This window comes from Paroedura picta, chromosome 18 (assembly GCF_049243985.1).
Source record: "Paroedura picta isolate Pp20150507F chromosome 18, Ppicta_v3.0, whole genome shotgun sequence".
Taxonomy (NCBI): domain Eukaryota; kingdom Metazoa; phylum Chordata; class Lepidosauria; order Squamata; family Gekkonidae; genus Paroedura; species Paroedura picta.
The window spans coordinates 6,713,831-6,733,909 of NC_135386.1; the positions used below are offsets into that span (position 1 = coordinate 6,713,831).

Consider the following 20,079-nt stretch of genomic DNA (forward strand, 5'->3'; position numbering starts at 1 on the left):
ACTGGGGAGGTGAACGGGACACTGAGAAGAGGGAAGAAGGATCGTATCTCAACTGGGTTCAACTCTAATTCTCCAGCCCAATTTACTGCAAATATTTCATCATGTGGGTCATCCAGCTCTGGGAGTGACAACCACTATATAATACCCCTTTTGATTAGAGGTATCCATGGGTACTCTCTCGGGCAAGGGAAAAAAAAAACAATCCAGAATTAGACTTAAAATGATGCAGGTGAAGAAATTCTGCATGCAGAGAGACAGAATAATTTAGAGAGGAGTTCAGGGGTACATCTACACATTCCTTCTATATAAAAAGGTAAAGGTATCCCCTGTGCAAGCACCAAGTCATGTCTGACCCTTGGGGTGACGCCCTCTAGCGTTTTCATGGCAGACTCAATACGGGGTGGATTGCCAGTGCCTTCCCCAGTCATTACCGTTTATTCCTTCTATATACACTATTATTAATCAATCAATTAATTAAGCAATCAATTAAATTTCTTTGCCACCTAGGAAGTCATGACAGGTTGGGGCTCTCAGGCCTACGACCCCTGGGCATTTACAAGAAAGTGCGTACCCCCAACTTTTCACATTATACGATGTTCACTGAGAAACACGCAGCTCACAGTAATATGTAAAGTTTAACTTGCAAGCTTGCCGCTTATCAGACAATGGCAGCATTTCTTTACCAGTATTTTCGTCGTCTTCCTTCGGGGTCTGTTCTAGTAAAGTGTCGAGCGCTCGGGTGTATTCCTTCATGACCCAGTAAGCAAGGCTTCTCAGGAAGGGGTCGGGGTGCAGCTTAGTACACCTGAATCCGGTCCCGTCTTTCTCGCAGCCCAAAATCTTTTCGTGAAGGATGGCTGTGTAGGTGGAGGAGATCTCAAATTCGGACTCGTACAGGCGAGCAATGATCATCGCTAACTGGATGTCTTCCATTTTCTCAAGGCATACCTGCGAGACAGAGCAGGACACGTTGTGGCGATAGAGGTCTAGCGATTGCGTTTGGAACTCCAGAAGAGCGATAAGGGATGTGAATGTCCTGCGTAGTGCAAGGGGTTGGACTAGATTAGTGATCCCCAACCTGTGGGCCGCAGACCACATGTGGTCCTTCGACTAATTGGAGGTGGGCCCCGAAGGACGCCTTCTCCCCCCCCCCCAGCCCTTTACTTCATCCCCCCCCAGCCCTTTACAACACACTTTGGGTGTCCTTGTCTCCCATCACTCCCAGATGGGACTATCTTGTTGCAGAGAAACAAGCTCAGGGTTCCCATTGATTTGTCATTGTCATGAGTTAAAATTCCCATGAAAATAAAATGTTCCTTATGTTCCTTGTTGTGGCGTGTCTGTCTCTTATTTTGAAGGGATGTTTAAACATTACCATAGTGATCAGAGAGCGTTAGGGCAGTGGTTGAGAGTAGAGGAGTAAACTACCCCCCCCCACACCGGGCCTCAGTAAAAGGCGTTGAGTGGTCCCCGGAGTTGAGTGGTCCCCGGTGATAAAAAGGTTGGGGACCACTGGACTAGATGACCCATGAGGTCCCTTCCAACTCTATGATTCTATGATTTAAAAAAAACCCTGAAATCTACATTTGCATCTTAGATTTCTTCTGACAGCCAAACCAGTAGACAATAAACAAAAACGCCTCTTGAATTTGGCTAGGCTTCCTGTGTTATAATAAAAACATATCCGCAGCATTATCACCAGATGACAACCAATGCGAGAGACGAAACCTTTACGCACATATTTCGCCATTGGGCTGTTTTGCAATACCCAGAACAGAAAACAAAGCCGGTGTCCTATCTGAAGGAAGACAATGGCACCGAACAAAACAAAGAGATGGAAGACAAATATCAGGCCCAACGCTCAGGGCTCGGTGGGCTAATGGGAACCTCTGGGATCCCAGTTTGGTTTCTTTCTCTGATACCCTCCCTGCCGCTCTGATAGCAGGGGTGGGAATAATAAGTTCCGCCATGTTGGGATTGTTTTAAAGTCTTTTAATGGGTATTTTAATGGGGATAGGACTTCTGTGACCCGCCACGAGCCTACGGGGAGTGGCGGGATATAAATCCAAATAATAATAATAATAATAATAATAATAATATTGCATGAAAGGGGTAAATAATTACACGGCGCGAACCCCGCCATGCGATCTCGTTCAGTACCTCTATAGCATCTTTGAGCGACCCCGCTAATAAGAAGAAGGCGGCAGACTGTTCAAAGCGCTGCTTTCCCAGCAGGGAAAAGGCATTTTTCAAAGCTGCCTTGCGCCATCGGTCTTCGCTGAAATTATGGCTAAAAAACTGCGTCATCTTCTCGTCGTGTTGAGACCTGTTGACGAACACAGAAATAAAGGGGGCTTAGAAGCTAGGGCAAATCTAGACAGCATCCTAAAAAGCAGAGACATCACCCTGCCAAGAAAAGTGGGTTTAGTCAAGGCTGTGGTCTTCCCAGTTGCAATGTATGGCTGCGAAAGTTGGACTGTAAGGAAGGCCGAGCGTCAAAGAATTGAGGCTTTTGAACTTTGGTGCTGGAGAAGACTCTTGCGAGTCCCTTGGACTGCAAGGCGAACAAACCGGTCAGTCCTAGAGGAGATCAACCCTGACTGCTCTTTAGAAGGCCAGATCCTGAAGATGAAACTCAAATACTTTGGCCACCTCATGAGAAGGAAGGGCTCCCTGGAGAAGAGCCTAATGCTGGGAGCGATCGAGGGCAAAAGAAGAAGGGGACGACAGAGAATGAGGTGGCTGGATGGAGTCACTGAAGCAGTCGGTGCAAACTTAAATGGACTCCGGGGAATGGTAGAGGACAGGAAGGCCTGGAGGATCATTGTCCATGGGGTTGGACACGATGGGTCGGACATGACTTCGCACCTAACAACAACAAGCTACGTGGAACAGGACGTTGGCTCCGGGAATCCAACAGGAAGGGCTAAAATTTCTGTGAAGTTCTCCTTAAGTTCTAGCGGTCTTTGCGGTTCGAGGCCACAGAAGGGACTTACCGAAACAGGCCCCACACCACAGCCTTCCTCTTCATGGCGAGGTAAAAGAGCGCGGCGTCCAGGGCGTCGTTGTTCCTCTGGAACGCTGCTTTTGCAACCTGTAACAAAAACGCCTCCGTGTCACCAAATTGACAGGACTACACCCTTCTCACCCTCCCTGACCCAAAACAGAGCAGACTTGTGAGATTTGGGACATTATAGGGAAATCGTCACAGATAACCCGGGCTCTGCAAGGACGCAAGAAAACTCATAATTGTCTATAGAGGAGTCGCCAACCTGTAACCCATTCAGAGTGGTGGGCACAGCCCCAAGGCGGCTGCTACAAAGTGGCTTCTAAAGGAAACGGAGCCAGCGTGGTGTGGAGTGGTGGTTAAGACTGGCAGCTTCTAATCTGCCGAGCCGGGTTGGATTCCCCGCTCCCCCACACGCAGCCAGCTGGGTGACCTTGGGCTCGTCACAGTGCTGTTCTGACGGAGCAGTAATAACAGAGCGCTTACAGCTCTGCGACGTTAACAAAGGCAAGATTTTCCTGTGGAGGCCGGCCGAGTTGGGGCTGGTTACCTTTTGGCGCAGAGTGGTAAGGCAGCCGTCTGAAAGCTTTGCCCATGAGGCTGGGAGTTCAATCCCAGCAGTCGGCTCAAGGTTGACTCAGCCTTCCATCTTTCTGAGGTCGGTAAAATGAGTCCCCAGCTTGCTGGGGGGTAAACGGTAATGACTGGGGAAGGCACTGGCAAACCACCCCGTATTGAGTCTGCCATGAAAACGCTGGAGGGCGTCACCCCAAGGGTCAGACATGACTCGGTGCTTGCACAGGGGATACCTTTACCTTTTACCTTACCTTTTCCATGCACCTTCGCAGGGTGTTACTGTTCCTGACCCACCAGCCGATGCCCATGGCTCTGAGCTCGGACCACTGAGGGTCCCCTCGCTGGATGGCAGGGATCATGTTGATCAACTCTTCCTCCGCCTCGGAATGAAAAGCCCAGGCAAAGTGGCAGGTGGAAACACCTGAGTGAGGACACAAGAAAACCCCCTTCAGGTAAAACGGTCGTGACATAGAGGCAGGGAATGGCTAATCACCTCTGAGCATCCCTTGACTGACTGCAAGACAGTTGTTGCCTTTTTGAGAGCCGGTTTGTTGGTGCAGTGGTTAGGAGTGTGGACTTCTAATCTGGCATGCAAGGTTCGATTCTGCGCTCCCCCACATGCAGCCAGCTGGGTGACCTTGGGCTCGCCACGGCACTGATAAAGCTGTTCTGACCGAGCAGGAATATCAGGGCTCTCTCAGCCTCACCCACCTCACAGGGTGTCTGTTGTGGGGAGAGGAATTGGAAGGCGACTGTAAGCCGCTTTGAGACTCCTTCGGGTAGGGAAAAGCGGCATATAAGAACCAACTCTTCTTCTTTTCTGGCAGCCCAACAAATGCCGCATGATACATAAATCATCATTCACTTCCATGCATTACACTGCTCATTTCAAAATACAGATTTCCAAAGTCCTCCCTTTCCAGCAACTCTAGCGCATGCTCAATCCGGTTTATCCAGATCCGAAAAATGTTAACTATGCATCCGTGAATCAAGAACTGGACCCTACAACCCTCCCCCCACAAAAGCCAAAGCGACATCCTACCACAAATAAAAAAAATAAGCCCTTTCAAATAGCCTCAGGCTGCTGCTGAAAGTCCTAGAGAGACAGGCTGTACCACTAAATGCATCCCCGCCGAAAAATTGTGCAATGGACTGCTGTTTTGACCGTGGCCGGGGACAGCTAACAGCAAGTAATCCCAAGACCGGAACAGGTTCACACAGAAGAGCTTCCCTTTTATTCTAAGAAGACGCCACTAGGTTTTATCTGATGAATGTTAGGAGAGGTAAAGGAGAGGACCCCAATGTATTAGATTACAGCACACCATGTGTTTGAGTGGAGTAAAAAATAAGTGAGACCCAATGACTATCTATCCCAGGGGTAGTCAAACTGCGGCCCTCCAGATGTCCATGGACCACAATTCCCAGAAGCCCCTGCCAGCGAATGCTGGCAGGGGCTTCTGGGAATTGTAGTCCATGGACATCTGGAGGGCCGCAGTTTGACTACCCCTGATCTATCCTACTTAATATACTCCTGCCACCTCTCACCACAAACTCTGCCCATGCTGTAATGTTAACACTACAAAAATCACACACCCCAGGGTCTAGACTCCCCAGTGTCCATTAAGTTACCCGATCCCCACAGGCAGCTTATGGTGGGAAGACAAATGACGTCCTTAAGACCGGCCTGAAATTATTTCCATATCTTCCCTTCCCCGCCCACTGCACGGCCATCCGATAATTTTTAAAAGAGAAACCGTCCGTTACCTTGGTGTAGCAGCTGGACACGGTACAGAGGCGGGAGCGATGTGAGAAGACAGGTATGTAAACGCATCGCTAGCAAGTACCGTAAGCCGCACTCGTCTAGCGTGTCTCTCCCTGCAAAACAAGCATTTTTGTTGGCGGTGCGGTGATGAAATACTGGAACACGACATATGCAGAGGAGCGGATTCAGGTGTGCAGAATTACGCACATGGAGAACTAATGAGTTGTGTTGCTTTGGTTGGTCTTAATAAAAGGTACGAGGTGGCTTTTCTTGTTATTCTTTGGATCAACTTAATGCCTCTTTAACTCTGCCTGACAAAATCCCCTATAGCAGAAATCATTTGCCCAGATGAAAATCTCAGATTAATAAAAAAGAAAAGGACGTTGCATAGGAAGGGATAATCCACCCGTCTTGCATTCATCTATAATTACTCGCGATTCAACTCTGCTTTCATTTGTTCAAACAAACGGAGAACGAACAAGACAACCGGCCAACCGTTTACCTGAGTAATGCTTCTCCCTGTTTTCGTCAAGCTCGGTGCTTGTCGTGGCCACGGTGTCCGCCAAAGCGACCAAGAACATCTGTTCCAGTCGGGTGAGTCCTGGCAAACTGGAGTGCATCAGATGGCTTGAAAGGACACTGGCGTGTTCCCGGCCAAAGTACGTCGGCCCGTACTGGGACAGGTTAATGACTTTGGAACGGTTCTCTCTCCTTTCTGGCTCAAAGTCAATGAAGTCATCCGTCGTGACCTGTTGAACCTGGAAAAGGTCTGAGTACTGGTCCTCCGTTTTCCTTTTCGCGTGACCTTCCGAGACTTGTGGCCCTTTGGGGACTTCTTCGGTCTTGTACGTGGAGTCGTGGTCGGCCGAGAGGAGGGCGTATAAGGGCAGCGGTGGGATGGAGTCGATCTCTGTGTAGTCCCGCGTGCCGTCTTTCCCGGTGGTGATGGCGTCTTTAGCAGTGCTGCCGCTGACGCTGATGGTGCGGGAAAGATGCCGCTTGGGGCCCCCTTCTCCCGCCTCTGGATCCTTCACAATCGCAACTTCCCCCGCGATACATTTCACCAGGTGCGAAAGAATGGCTTTGGCTCGCCTAACCTTGCCCAGGTCCATCAATTCCAACAGCTGGGTGGGGTGGTACTGGGGGAGAGTAGGGGAAAGGACGTGCGCGGCTTCAAAAAGGCCGCCATCTTGAATCACAGTGGGGGCCCCAAAGATGTCGTCTACAATCCCGGCCCCGTCGATTATACTGGCCTTTTTGGAGAGCAGGCTGGTTTTCATTGGATCCGGCATGGGAGACTCGTCGCCCACGAAGGCGTTGTTCCCGCCGTCTCCCGATTTCGTGGCGTGTTTCCACTGTGCGTAGACGTGCATTTCACAGTCCATCCCCACCACCAGAATCCCATCTCTCACCCAAGACAAGGAGACGGGCAAGGAAGGGGTGCCGTCCACCGACGAGACCAGGTCAATGGACCTTAGCAGGACCCACTTGGACTTGATCCCTTGCTTGATGCTACCACCCAGTGGTAAAGTAATGACGGCCACGCCGTCCTTGCTGCTGGTTTGCTCGGTCACGATCCCCGAGAGGCGCCCGTACATGAAAATGTTGGCGCCCACTCCGACCGTAAGGATGTGCGAGCCGTCTTCCTTCGAGACCCAGTCCAAGTGGACCAGGTGCTTGATGTTGGGCATGAGGAACCTGTCCTTGTTCAAAAACACGTCCGATTTGCTGTACACAAACAGATTGCTGTCCACGCTCACTCTCGAATCCAGGACGCTCCCCACTTTCACCAGATCGTCCAGGTGAATGGTCTGCTCCAACACCCACTCTGACCCTCCGGTCGACTCGCATTCGAAGATACAAACGTGCATAGAAAACTCTTTGGATAGAAACCCGTTGTGCTGGACGGGCTGCTTGTAAGCCACGGCCAAGCGGCCCGTGTAGGAACAGCTGACCGCCACCGGCCGCCCCACGACCGACACCGTGCTGCTGTCCTCGTCCTGTTCGTCGTTCATCAACGGCCACTTCTTCCAGTGATAGGTCTCCGCGGAGCCGGTTTGGCCGCTTGCCGCCGACTCTACGGAGCACCTCCAGAATCTCACCTTGTTATCAGAGCAGGAAGTGACCAGCAAATACGGGGCGAGGCAGACGGGGTAGATGGACGAGGAGCTCAGGTGCCCTGAGTTAATTAAAAAAAAAAAACAATTCAGGATGAGTGGCAGGATAAATAAATTAATTAATTGTTTGGCGTGTGAAGTGTAGTCAGGAGATCCAAGGGCCGTTCAGAGTTGGTTGGCCATGGGCTGCTTCTGCATAGAATCATAGAACCATAGAGTTGGAAGGGGCCATACAGGCCATCTAGTTCAACCCCCTGCTCATAGAATCATAGAGTTGGAAGGGGCCATACAGGCCATCTAGTCATAGAATCATAGAATCATAAAGTTGGAAGGGGCCATACAGGTCATCTAGTCCAACCCCCTGCTCATAGAATCATAGAATCATAGAATCATAGAATCATAGAATCATAGAATCATAGAATCATAGAATCATAGAATCATAGAATCATAGAATCATAGAATCATAGAGTTGGAAGGGGCCATACAGGCCATCTAGTCATAGAATCATAGAATCCTAGAGTTGGAAGGGGCCATACAGGCCATCTAGTCCAACCCCCTGCTCAACGCAGGATCAGCCCAGAGCATCCTAAAGCATCCAAAGCATCCCCCTCTAAAAAGGCCTGTACTATAACTCACTCCCAATTTACAGTGTCTCCCCAGCCTGAAAACCATCCTTATTGGCCACAAACCGGCTGTTCAGTTACAAGCCACACAAAACCAGATTTGTGACTCCTTGGGAGCATCAGGGAGACAAGAATCCCAGTCCAGGGATTAACACCCAACCAATTGTGAGAACATACACACGTGAGAATCGTGCCAGAGCAACGGTGGACAGGGTTAGCACGGTGAGGCTAGAAGACGCCAGACGCAAGGAGAAGCTCTGCGTCTAGCTGGTGCATGGGTTGGAATTACAGAGTACAGGTGAACAAGCCGTTAAAGACATGAAGGAACACAGAGCCCTCTGGCTGAGCTGCTATATACCTGCAGAAGGAGTTGCCCTTATAATTTCCACACCAGCCGGCAGATCCAGTGGGTAACTGTACACAAGGCAGGAGCTCAGGATAAGTTTGCTGGCCGTCTGAAGGTTTGCAACGGATGAGGAGCGTGGCATTGGGGGTGCTCCGGGGGAAGTGTCCGGGGACGAGTCTACCGTCTTTTGTCCAGGGACAGCCAGCTGGTTCTCAGATGAATGGCCTTCAGCAGATTTTGCTTTTAAAGAAGCAGGATGCATAGTCAAATAACGAATCACGGCAGACTGAGAAAAACAAGCCCCAGGCCCCTTAAGCTAATAAAACATAGGCCGGCAAAACCAAATCTCCCAGTTTTTTTTAGAAATGAGTCGATCTCTTTTGCTGATGTATTTTACTCAAGGGCCACGGAGGCTAGGTTCAGATGTGATGCCAAACCACACTTCCTCTTCCTCTGAGGAACTTTTAAAATAATTTATTTTTAAAAAATTCTACTATTTTTAATAACGCAAATATTATTTGCATGTTTTACTAAGTTGTGACTTGCCCTGAACCAACCGGGAAGGGCAGGCTATAAAAATAAATGTCATTAATATTTTTGATTATTTAGGAATGCATTTAAATTAAGTGACCAGCCATCCTAAATTGTGATTTTGAATGTGCGTGTCTCTCAGTATTAGCTATTCTGTTTTATGTATTTCACCGATATTGTAAGCTGCCTTGATCTCCATAAGGGAGGAAGACAGATCATGTATGTTTTAAATACATCCGCAGAATAAATAAATTAAAGCTGGTGGGATCCAACTCACAATGTTTGGGACGAGTTACAAAACAGCCCAGAAGGGAGATGTCCCAGCCATGGTTTCTGTGAGCAAGAACGCTGAATCAAACATCAGCTTTAACCCCCATTTTACAACCAAAACGCTATGGAAACAAAGATGTCCCAGAGGATGTTTGAAGCCTGAAAATGACTTAGGGTTATGGTAAAAAGTCGAGTTTTGCTAGGAAATGTAGACTCACCTACACAGGCCTGCACAGATCGGAGGTGAAGATGCCACATATGAAGGACTGAACAGCCACTGCTGTCTTTTTCGATGACTACTAGGTAGAACTTTTCGGAGAAGGGTGGTGGGCGATAACCTTTAAAAAAAAACCCCAAATATTAGTTGTAGTTAGTTTTATTACGGTCATAGACCAGCATAAGATGATACAGAAACATCCATTAAAACCAGGAATTAAAACATCTTAAAAGATAACACCCCCTTCAAGGATCGCTGCCTTGTTGTGGCAAGGGGGCTTGCGTAGTTCAGTGAAGCTATGAGCTATGCCGTGCAGGGCCACCCAAGACGGACAGGTCATAGCTGAGAGCTCTGACAAAAGGTGATCCACTGGAGAAGGCAATGGCAAACCACTCCAGTATCTTTGCCATGAAAACTCTATGGACAGTTCCAATAGGCATAACGATATGACGCTGGAAGATGAGCCCCTCAGGTCGGAAGGTGTCCAATATGCTACTGGGGATGAGCAGACGGCTAGTACGAGTAGCGCCAGAATGAATGAAGCGGCTGGGCCAAAGCCGAAAGGACGCTCAGTTGTGGAAGTAACTGGTGGCGAAAAGACAGTCCGATGCTGTAAAGATTTTTATTCCATAGGAACCTGGAACGTCAGATCCATGAATCAAGGCAAGCTGGACGTGGTTAAACAAGAAATGAGAAGACTGAACATCGACATTTTAGGAATCAGTGAACTAAAATGGACAGGAATGGGTGAATTTAATTCAGATGACCATCAGGTATACTACTGTGGACAAGAATCTCACAGAAGAAATGGAGTAGCATTCATAATCAATAAGAGAGTAGGAAAAGCAGTCTTGGGATACAATCCCCAAAATGACAGAATGATCTCAGTTCGAATCCAAGGCAAACCATTCAACATCACAGTGATCCAGGTCTACGCCCCAACCACTGCTGCTGAAGAGGATGAAGTTGATCAGTTCTATGAAGCCCTACAACACCTTCTAGAAGCAACGCCCAAAAATGATGTGCTTATCATCATGGGGGATTGGAATGCTAAAGTAGGAAGCCAAAAGATAACCGGGATAACAGGCAAGTTTGGCCTTGGAGTACAAAATGAAGCAGGGCACAGGCTGGTAGAATTTTGTCAAGAGAATACAATGGTCATAGCAAACACTCTTTTCCAGCAACCCAAGAGACGACTCTACACATGGACATCACCAGACGGTCAACACAGAAATCAGATTGACTATGTGCTCTGCAGCCAAAGATGGAAAAGTTCTATACAGGCAATAAAAACAAGACCAGGAGCTGATTGTGGTTCAGATCATGAGCTTCTTGTTGCAAAATTTAGGCTTAAATTGAAGAAAGTAGGGAAAAGCACTAGGCCACTCAGGTATGAACTAAATCATATCCCTGACGAATACACAGTGGAGGTGACAAATAGATTTAAGGAATTAGATCTGATAGACAGAGTGCCTGAAGAACTATGGACGGAGGTTCGCAACATTGTACAAGAGGTAGCAACTAAAACCATCCCAAAGAAAAAGAAATGCAAGAAATCAAAATGGCTGTCTGAGGAAGCTTTACAAATAGCTAAGGAGAGAAGGGAAGTGAAAGGCAAGGGAGAAAGAGAAAGATACACCCAATTGAATGCAGAATTCCAGAGAAAAGCTAGAAGAGATAAGAATGCCTTCTTAAATGAACAGTGCAAACAAATAGAAGAAAACAATAGAATGGGGAGGACCAGAGATCTTTTCAAGAAAATTGGAGATATGAAGAGAACGTTTCATGCAAAGATGGGTATGATAAGGGACCAAAATGGTAGGGACCTCACAGAAGCAGAAGAGATCAAACAAAGGTGGCAAAATTATACAGAAGAACTATACAAGAGCGAGCTTAACATCCCTGATGACCACAATGGGGTAGTTACTGACCTGGAGCCAGACATCCTGGAATGTGAAGTCAAATGGGCCTTAGGAAGTCTGAGCAACAATAAAGCTAGTGGTAGTGACAGCATTCCAGTTGAACTATTCAAAATCTTAAAGGACGATGCCGTAAAAGTGCTACACTCAATATGCCAGCAAATTTGGAAAACTCAACAATGGCCACAGGATTGGAAAAGGTCAGTTTACATTCCAATCCCAAAGAAGGGCAATGCCAAAGAATGTTCAAACTACCGCACCATCGCACTAATTTCTCATGCTAGCAAAGTTATGCTCAAAATCCTACAAGCTAGGCTCCAGCAATATGTGGACCGAGAACTTCCAGAAGTACAGGCAGGATTTCGAAGAGGCAGAGGAACTAGAGATCAAATTGCCAACATACGCTGGATCATGGAGAAAGCTAGGGAGTACCAGAAGAACGTCTACTTCTGCTTCATTGACTATGCTAAAGCCTTTGATTGTGTGGAGCACAACAAATTGTGGCAAGTTCTTAAAGAGATGGGAATACCAGAGCATCTTATTTGTCTCTTGAGAAATTTATATGCAGGTCAAGAAGCAACAGTGAGAACTGAACATGGAATCACTGACTGGTTCAAAATTGAGAAAGGAGTTCGGCAAGGCTGTATACTGTCGCCTTGCCTATTTAACTTGTATGCAGAGCACATCATGAGAAATGCGGGATTAGAGGAGTCACAAATTGGGATCAAGATTGCAGGGAGAAATATCAACAACCTCAGATATGCAGATGATACCACTCTAATGGCAGAAAGTGAAGAGGAACTAAAGAGCCTGTTGATGCGGGTGAAGGAGGAGAGTGCCAAAGTTGGCTTGAAACTCAACATCAAGAAAACAAAGATCATGGCATCTGGCCCTCTCAATTCCTGGCAAATAGAAGGGGAAGAAATGGAGATAGTGACAGATTTTATTTTCCTGGGCTCCAAGATCACTGCAGATGGGGACTGCAGCAAAGAAATTAAAAGACGCTTGCTCCTGGGGAGGAAAGCTATGGCAAATCTAGACAGCATCCTAAAAAGCAGAGACATCACCCTGCCAACAAAAGTGCGTTTAGTCAAGGCTATGGTCTTCCCAGTTGCAATGTATGGCTGCGAAAGTTGGACCATAAGGAAGGCCGAGCGTCAAAGAATTGAGGCTTTTGAACTCTGGTGCTGGAGAAGACTCTTGCGAGTCCCTTGGACTGCAAGGCGAACAAACCAGTCAGTCCTAGAGGAGATCAGCCCTGACTGCTCTTTAGAAGGCCAGATCCTGAAGATGAAACTCAAATATTTTGGCCACCTCATGAGAAGGAAGGACTCCCTGGAGAAGAGCCTAATGCTGGGAGAGATCGAGGGCAAAAGAAGAAGGGGACGACAGAGAATGAGGTGGATGGATGGAGTCACTGAAGCAGTAGGTGCAAACTTAAATGGACTCCGGGGAATGGTAGAGGACAGGAAGGCCTGGAGGATCATTGTCCATGGGGTCGCGATGGGTCGGACACGACTTCGCACATAACAACAACAAAAAGATAACAATAGAAAATAGAAAAGGTAGATAAACACAGCTGTCCAGATTCATTTAAAACAGACCATTCTATTACGAATTTTAATAACAATCAAACTTCGGAAACCTCCTCACGCAAAGGATCGCACCAAAAATCCTTTCTTTAAAAGAAGAAAAAAGCGCATGCAATAATTCACGTTAGCATTTCATTAGCTTGCCCGTAATTAAAAAAGCATTCATGGTACAACTGCATCTGCTTGAAATAAGCAGTTGTAGAATGCTTGATTTGCCAGTGATTTATGGAAGAGAGGCCATGGCCCGGTGATAAACTCTCTACTTTGCGTGCGGAAGGTCCCAGGTTCAATCCACAATCTCCAGTTAAGGATAAGATGGTAGGGTACGGGAAAGCCCTCTGCCTAAGACCAGGGAGAGCAGCTGCCAGCCAGAGTGGGAAATGTGGATCAGGACAGATTGCGGGTCTGATTCGGAAGAAGGCAGGTTCATCTGCTCAGCACATAAAGATACAGCGGTTTGGATTAAATGAACAGTTCCCGTGGCCAGAAGAAATACTTCCTTTCACGGAAATGCTCTGGTGGATTTGAGGCATTCTAAGCAGTTCTTTGCATGGGTGAGAGGAAACATCAGCTTTCGGTTACGCCACTATACCTTTAGATGGCTGGAAAAATATCTCTGTTTCTTTTATCTCGGTCTCTTCCTTATGTGGCTTGTATCCCAAAATGAAATCCTCTTGGAAGACGTGAAGCAACTGGGTGTTGGACCCGCACTGGAAAGTATCACAAGACAGAAAATTAACAATTTTATTCCAGAGGAGAAGTTATTTTATACCCCACTTTTCACTACTCGAAGGAGTCCTAGAGTGGCTTACGAACACCTCTGCATTCCTCTCCCAACAGACGCCCTGTGAGGTAGGTGGGGCTAAGAGAGCTCAGACAGAACTGCTCTGTGTGAACAGCTCTAACAGAACTGTGCCCCAAGTCACCCATCTGGCTGCATGTGGAGGAGCGGGGAATCAAACCCGGCTCTCCGGATTAGTCTCCTGCTGTTTAACCAACTACACCACCACTACGGAATGAAAAAAATCTTATTTTTCAGCAAATAGCATATCCCTTCCCCCTTTTAAAGCTTCAAGGATAAATTGTGGGGAAGGCTACAAGTTATTACATTTAAAAAAGAGAGAGGCGGAGAGTTAAAAAATGTATTAGCCTGCCATGCTGGTACGAAGATCCTTAAAAAACTCCAAAACAACCTTGAGTAGTATAATTGTTTTTTGTAAACGTGGTGTTCCTAGATAACACACAGAATAAAAGCCTCTTTTTCAAAAACAAATTTGGTATTCGTTAGCAAAACTTTGTTGTGATTCCCCTGCCAAGGACTTCCTTGTGGAAATACTCACTCTTCTCTCTTAAAACGAAAACACGCACAATCCAGGCTAAACAGGCTAGATGGTCCCCAGGAAGGGCTAAACCAGAAGAGGTTCAGGGAGATTTGTAACAAGGATTTTTAAAAAACTCAATTGATAATGTGTGTGGAGACCCAGTCTGGATCAGGGAAAGAGGGTGAAGACATTGAAGCCTTTTTTGATCTAAAATAACATTGGGGAGTTAAGCTTTTCCCCATGGCATAATAACGCCACCAGCCCTCTGCTCTCAATTCCTGGAAAATTTCAGGGGCAGGACATGGGAAGGGGAATTGTTGATCCGTGTTATGACCTGTGTGAGTGAGGACACGGCGCTCTAGGAATTTCCCAGAACTCAATGGCAGAACCATAGAACGTGGGGGACTTCCTAGAATATTGTGACATCACTTCCAGGTGAAACGGGAAGTGATGTCATGTCACCAGTTGACCTCCAAAAATATAGCCCCTTTCTGAGATACCATGCTTACGGATATCTGGTTGGCCCCACAGGAAGCCCCTCTTGGTGGCTCCCCCTGAAAATCACCGTTAAAACCCCAGGAATAAAAGTCACCTGACCTGACACCTACCTCACAAGGCCTTATAAGGAACTTGACCATTATACCTGTGTTTTAAAACATTAATGGGGTTGTTTCGCTATTTAACTGTTAGCGGATTTTAAATGTTTCACCAATTAAACGATCCCTTATTAACATTCATCTGAACACTCTGCATGGTCCCCGTACAGCCTGCTTTCTCTTGCCTATCATCTCTACAGGAAAGGAAATTTCTAGTCTGAGGAAGGGTGCTTGCACTCAAAAGCTCCCACCTTGAATAAATCTCCGTTGGTCTTAAAGGCGCTCCTGGACGCTGATTTTATTGTGCTACCTTCAGACCAACACGGCTGCTCATTTGAACCTGCTACTTACCTGGTCAGTGATGGCATCTAATTCGATGATGCACCCTGGCCGAGCTGTCGATTGCTGACTCACGATGTTAAACACCTCCCCGATTAATTTCTAGAGCAGGAACAAGGAAGAAGGGAGCAGAACATCAGTTATCTGCCCAGACGGCTAGTTGTTCCGTGCCAGTTACCGCCACGCCCTTCCAGTTCTTTGCAAGCCCATGAAATAAGGAGAAAAGTAAATGATAGAAGGAAAGAACATAGGATAGGGCTCGGAGGGATTTATCCACGCTCCCAAAAACCGCCGCCTTCAAAACTTACGGAGGATCCAGGGTCACTGAGTTCGTCTAAAAGCTTCCGTGCGTCCACCACAGCTTGGTACAGCCGCAGATTCTTCCCATCAGAGGCGACAAAACATGCGCTGGCCGAATTGCAGTAGGTGCCTGATTTAAAGACATGCCACAGGTCAGTGTGACGACTTGTAATGCAAAGAGCATGGAGGTCTGAGGTCACTTCATTAGATTCCACCAGGCCACAAGCTAAGCAATGAACGTTCTCGTTTCTGCACGGTCTCGGAGCTGAGTTCGAAATCAGGTTAGTTCTTTGCAAGGTTAGAAAAAAAAACACACACACAAATGAGTCCACAGTGCCCAGAGTCTAGCTGCAAGGCGGCAAACATGACCATCATGACGGTGTACTGAGAAAGGGGATTAGAAAAAAATCTCCCCAAACTTGAAAGCCGCTCTAGCACATGGCTGCCAACCATCATTTAGGGATGCCAGTCTCCAGGTGGGACCTGGAGATCCCCTGGAATTACAGATCATCTCCAGGTTACAGAGATCAGTTGCCCTGGGGGGTGAGCACTGTGGCACTGCACCCTCCCCGGAGGTCCCTGTTCTCCCCGGACCCCATCCCTAAATCTCCAGGAGTTTCCCAATCTGGATCTGTCTACCTGCTGGTGGCCACATGGGGGACCTGTCTCAAGAACAGCCTTGCTGGATCAGACCAGGGGTCCATCTAGTCCACCATCTTTTCTGACACAGTGGCCAACCGGTTTCTCTGGAGGGCCAACAGCAGGGCAGAGAGGCCGAGGCCTTCATAAGAACATAAGAAGAGCCCTCTGGGATCAGACCAGTGGTCCGTCTAGTCCAGCATCCTGTCTGACACAGTGGCCAACCAGTTCCTCTGGAGGGCCAACAACAGGGCAGAGAGGCCGAGGCCTTCATAAGAACTTAAGAAAGACCCTTCTGGGTCAGACCAATGGCCCAGCTAGTCCAGCATCCTGACTGACAGAGAGGCCAATCAGCTCCCTAAGATAAAACAAATACATGAAGTGAAATAAGTATTCACCAATTACACATTCCTCCACAGAATGCTCAGTAATCAGCCATGTACACCGACTGTCAATGTCCACGGTCTAGAATTATTTCTTGCTCAGCCGATTATCCTTTTGTATCACAGCAGCCAAGAATTTGGCTACCGATTCTCTTCTTTCTGGGCACGTCTGAGCTAGCAAATATCTAGTGATTCTATCCAGAAAGGTTTACTTTTCATGTTTGCCTCCCCAGCCTCCCTAGCTCAAGGACGGTCAGAGAGTCCCGCCCAAATCCTCCCCATCTCGCTTAGCGCACAAGCCCAAAAGCACTCACCGAGACAGTAGCTGGGGATCAGCGTGGGGAGCCAGGCCACATTGGAAAAAGCCGAGGTATGAAGAGAATTGATGCGAGCCAGCTCCGACACGCCCCCGGTGTACGACAGGGGGCCGATGGGGTCGACGCGCCACAGAATCAGTTCGCTGTAGATGGCGTTGGGGTCGTGGAAGGTCCGCGTGGCGGCGTTCCGGAGCTGCTGGCGGGACGAGCCTTTCAGGAGCCTCATGGGGTCCACCATTTTGTTGAGGCCATCTGAGTCCCACTGCTGGTCGGATTCGGGGGTCAGCAGGGCGTTGTGGTGGGAAGACGTCAGCAGCAAGGGGAGGACCGAGTGGCAGGCCAGGTCGTTGAGATGAAACCGGTGACCGCAGTACCTGAACTTGTGAGTGACGGTGTGCACCGTCGTGAAGGCTGATTTGTCCACGAAGGAGACGGCCCACTGGTTCAAGGAGCCGTCGATGTGTTTGGAAACCATCATGACGGTGGGGACGGTGATGTTGACGCTCGAGGTGTCCTGGGGGCCGCTCGGTCTCGATCCCGACGTGTCATCGCAGGCGCTGGGCCTCCTCTGTTGCAGGGCGTGGCTGACTTCTTTGGCGGAGGTAGTGCAGGCGTACATCATGATGTTTTTGCTCAGGGAGCTCGCGTCTCCAGATGGAAAGGCTACCGGGATCTGAGAAGAAAACTGGACCTTCAAGAAGGAGAGAGCGGGAGAGAAGAAACAGAGAGGATGAGGGGGAACCGACGGCTCTAGTTATTAATATCTTAATATTTTAATATTTTTTGAAGATTAATATTTCATAGTTAAATTTTTTATGTGTTTTTAAATTCTTTGCAATTTGCCTTGAACATCCGGGGAAAGGCAGGGCATTAATGGATGGATGGTTGGTTGGTTGGATAGAGGGATGGATGGATGGATGGAGGGAGGGAGGGAGGGAGGGAGGGAGGGAAGGAGGGAAGGAGGGAAGGATGGATGGATGGATGGATGGATAGATGGATAGATGGATAGATAGATAGATAGATAGATAGATAGATAGATAGATAGATAGATAGATAGATAGATAGATAGATAGATAGATAGATAGATAGATAGCAGAATGCAATACGGCAATTTATAACCTGAACTTGGGCTTTACTAACTCCCCTTTACCTGAACTTGTCTAAAGATCCCTGGGTTGTACTCATCCAGATATTTCACGTGCCACACTAGAAAGGTGCCATCAATGGGATGGATGGTGAACAGCATGTCTGGATTCTTGTTCCACTCTTTCAGGAGCATTTCGATCTTCCGGTCCAGTAGCACGGTGGGAAGTGGGACTGGCAAGGCGGCTGGAGAAAGGATTTTGGGGCTCCCCTCTTTTTCCCCATCTTCATGTTCTGAAGAACCAGTTCCTGTCCCTGTCTCGGATTCTCTATCGAGAGACAACTCTGAAAGGAGATGTTAAAGTGTTCAGGTTACACGTCATGGCCAAATCCACAGGTCTGGGGCTCACGAGCTCTTCTTGTCTTCCTTGTTCAATTGTAAAAGAACTGGGTGAAATATTTTTAAAAATCAGTTGCCTTGGAAGCACAGAGGCTTTTTCACGGCATCCTCTGATCCTCCACGTTTCCCAGTAAAGGGGGGAAAATGACAAAGGTGATCTGACTCCATTGGTAATGAGATAAAGAAATTTTACTTCCAAAAAGACAAGCACATCTTACATGACAGATTCATGCAGGTGCATTTCACTCACTGTGAACGGATTAACATCAAAAAGGTTAATTTCCTGCAGCCTCAAACTACCAACCGTTTAAAGACACTGCACTGGATTCTGCCATGCAGTTCTCAATTGTCCACCACCCGGGTTAGCATGGCTGCTGTAGTACTAACCATGGTCGAGCTTCATGTGCAAACCCCTCTCCTTCTCCTTCTCCTCCTGCTCCTCATCCAGATCCTCAATGTCCTCCTGTTCTTTCCTCGCCTGATCGTCGGTCAGTTGCCGGAGGTGCTGCATGAAGACCTCGATGCAGGATGTAAAATGGAACTCTTTGTTGTTCAGCCAGTGGACGACGAAACCTTCGTTCCCCTCATCGACGCTGAAAGCCGTCTTCACCAAAGCTGGTGGGATGTCTGGGGGTGGGGAGGAGAACAAAAGTTGGATCAGGTGTCCAAGAGAGACCATTTTTAGGTAGGGGAAACAATATTTTATTTATTTATTTGGTGATTTCTCTACCGTCGTCTCGAAGCCGGCCCAGGGTGGTGTGCAATTACAAAACACAGCGGTACAATAGATTAAAATTAGATTAAAATTAGTTTAAAATTTGAATGACAGTTCAAATTAGCTCAGCAATGACAACCCAGTTCTGAGAAGTTTTCCTATGTTCTCCCCAAAGGCAGGAGTATAGTTTGGGGTTTCTTATGAAGAAGGAGAAGAGTTGGTTTGTCTACCCTCCATTTCTCTACCAGAAGGAGTCTAAAAGCGGCTTCCAATCACCTTCCCTTCCTCGCCCCATAGTAGGTACCCTGTGAAGTAGGTGGGGTTGAGAGAGCTCTGAGAGAACTGTGACCGTCCTAAGGTCACCCAGAAGCCCTCATATTCTCAAAGCAGCTTCCAATCGCCCTCCCTTCCTCTCCCCACAACATGTAGCTGGGTGAGGTGGGTGGGACTGAGAGAGCTCTGACAGAAATGCTCTGTGAGAACAGCTCTGAGAGAACTGTGACAAGCCCAAGGTCACCCAGCTGGCTGCATGTGGAAGAGAACTGGGGAATCAAACCTGGCTCTCCAGAATACAGCCCGCCGTTCTTAACCACGACACCAAGCAGGCAGAGCAGATTTGCCATCGAAGCTCCTGGTAGCAGTAGCTATGTCCACCAATGCTCATCTGGCTGGCAAGCAGTAACAGGCTGGCAAAACAGGGATGGGCGGCGAGCTGGCAGCGTCCCTTCCAGAAAGTCAGTGAATTGGGGTAATAATCTATCATTCGCCCAGAAACTCCATAGAGCAGGGGTGCCAAACTGTGGCTCTCCAGATGTCCATGGACTGTGAAAAATTTTCACAGTCAGAGTAGTTCAGCAGTGGAATAGGCTGCCTAAGGAGGTGGTGAGCTCCCCCTCACTGGCAGTCTTCAAGCAAAGGTTGGATACACACTTTTCTTGGTTGCTTTAGGATGCTTTGGGCTGATCCTGCGTTGAGCAGGGGGTTGGACTAGATGGCCTGTATGGCTCCTTCCAACTCTATGATTC

At 47.9% G+C, this 20,079-nt stretch overlaps 1 protein-coding gene across 5 annotated transcripts in view; it reads right to left on the reverse strand.

Annotated features, from left to right (window-relative positions):
- The window catches only part of DMXL2 (Dmx like 2), a 77,540-nt gene that overhangs the window by 30,068 nt on the left and 27,393 nt on the right, over positions 1 to 20,079 (reverse strand). For all 5 annotated transcript variants that reach the window (XM_077318059.1, XM_077318061.1, XM_077318058.1 and 2 more), the window contains 14 exons: positions 18,727 to 18,966; positions 18,007 to 18,284; positions 16,854 to 17,547; positions 15,526 to 15,647; positions 15,230 to 15,319; positions 13,553 to 13,670; positions 9,451 to 9,570; positions 8,444 to 8,671; positions 5,848 to 7,524; positions 5,348 to 5,458; positions 3,835 to 4,004; positions 2,997 to 3,094; positions 2,161 to 2,326; positions 684 to 948 (listed from right to left, as the gene is read on the reverse strand). In XM_077318059.1, coding sequence (XP_077174174.1) covers positions 684 to 948; positions 2,161 to 2,326; positions 2,997 to 3,094; positions 3,835 to 4,004; positions 5,348 to 5,458; positions 5,848 to 7,524; positions 8,444 to 8,671; positions 9,451 to 9,570; positions 13,553 to 13,670; positions 15,230 to 15,319; positions 15,526 to 15,647; positions 16,854 to 17,547; positions 18,007 to 18,284; positions 18,727 to 18,966 — 4,377 coding nt within the window. The remainder of the gene's footprint in view (positions 1 to 683; positions 949 to 2,160; positions 2,327 to 2,996; positions 3,095 to 3,834; positions 4,005 to 5,347; positions 5,459 to 5,847; positions 7,525 to 8,443; positions 8,672 to 9,450; positions 9,571 to 13,552; positions 13,671 to 15,229; positions 15,320 to 15,525; positions 15,648 to 16,853; positions 17,548 to 18,006; positions 18,285 to 18,726; positions 18,967 to 20,079) is intronic.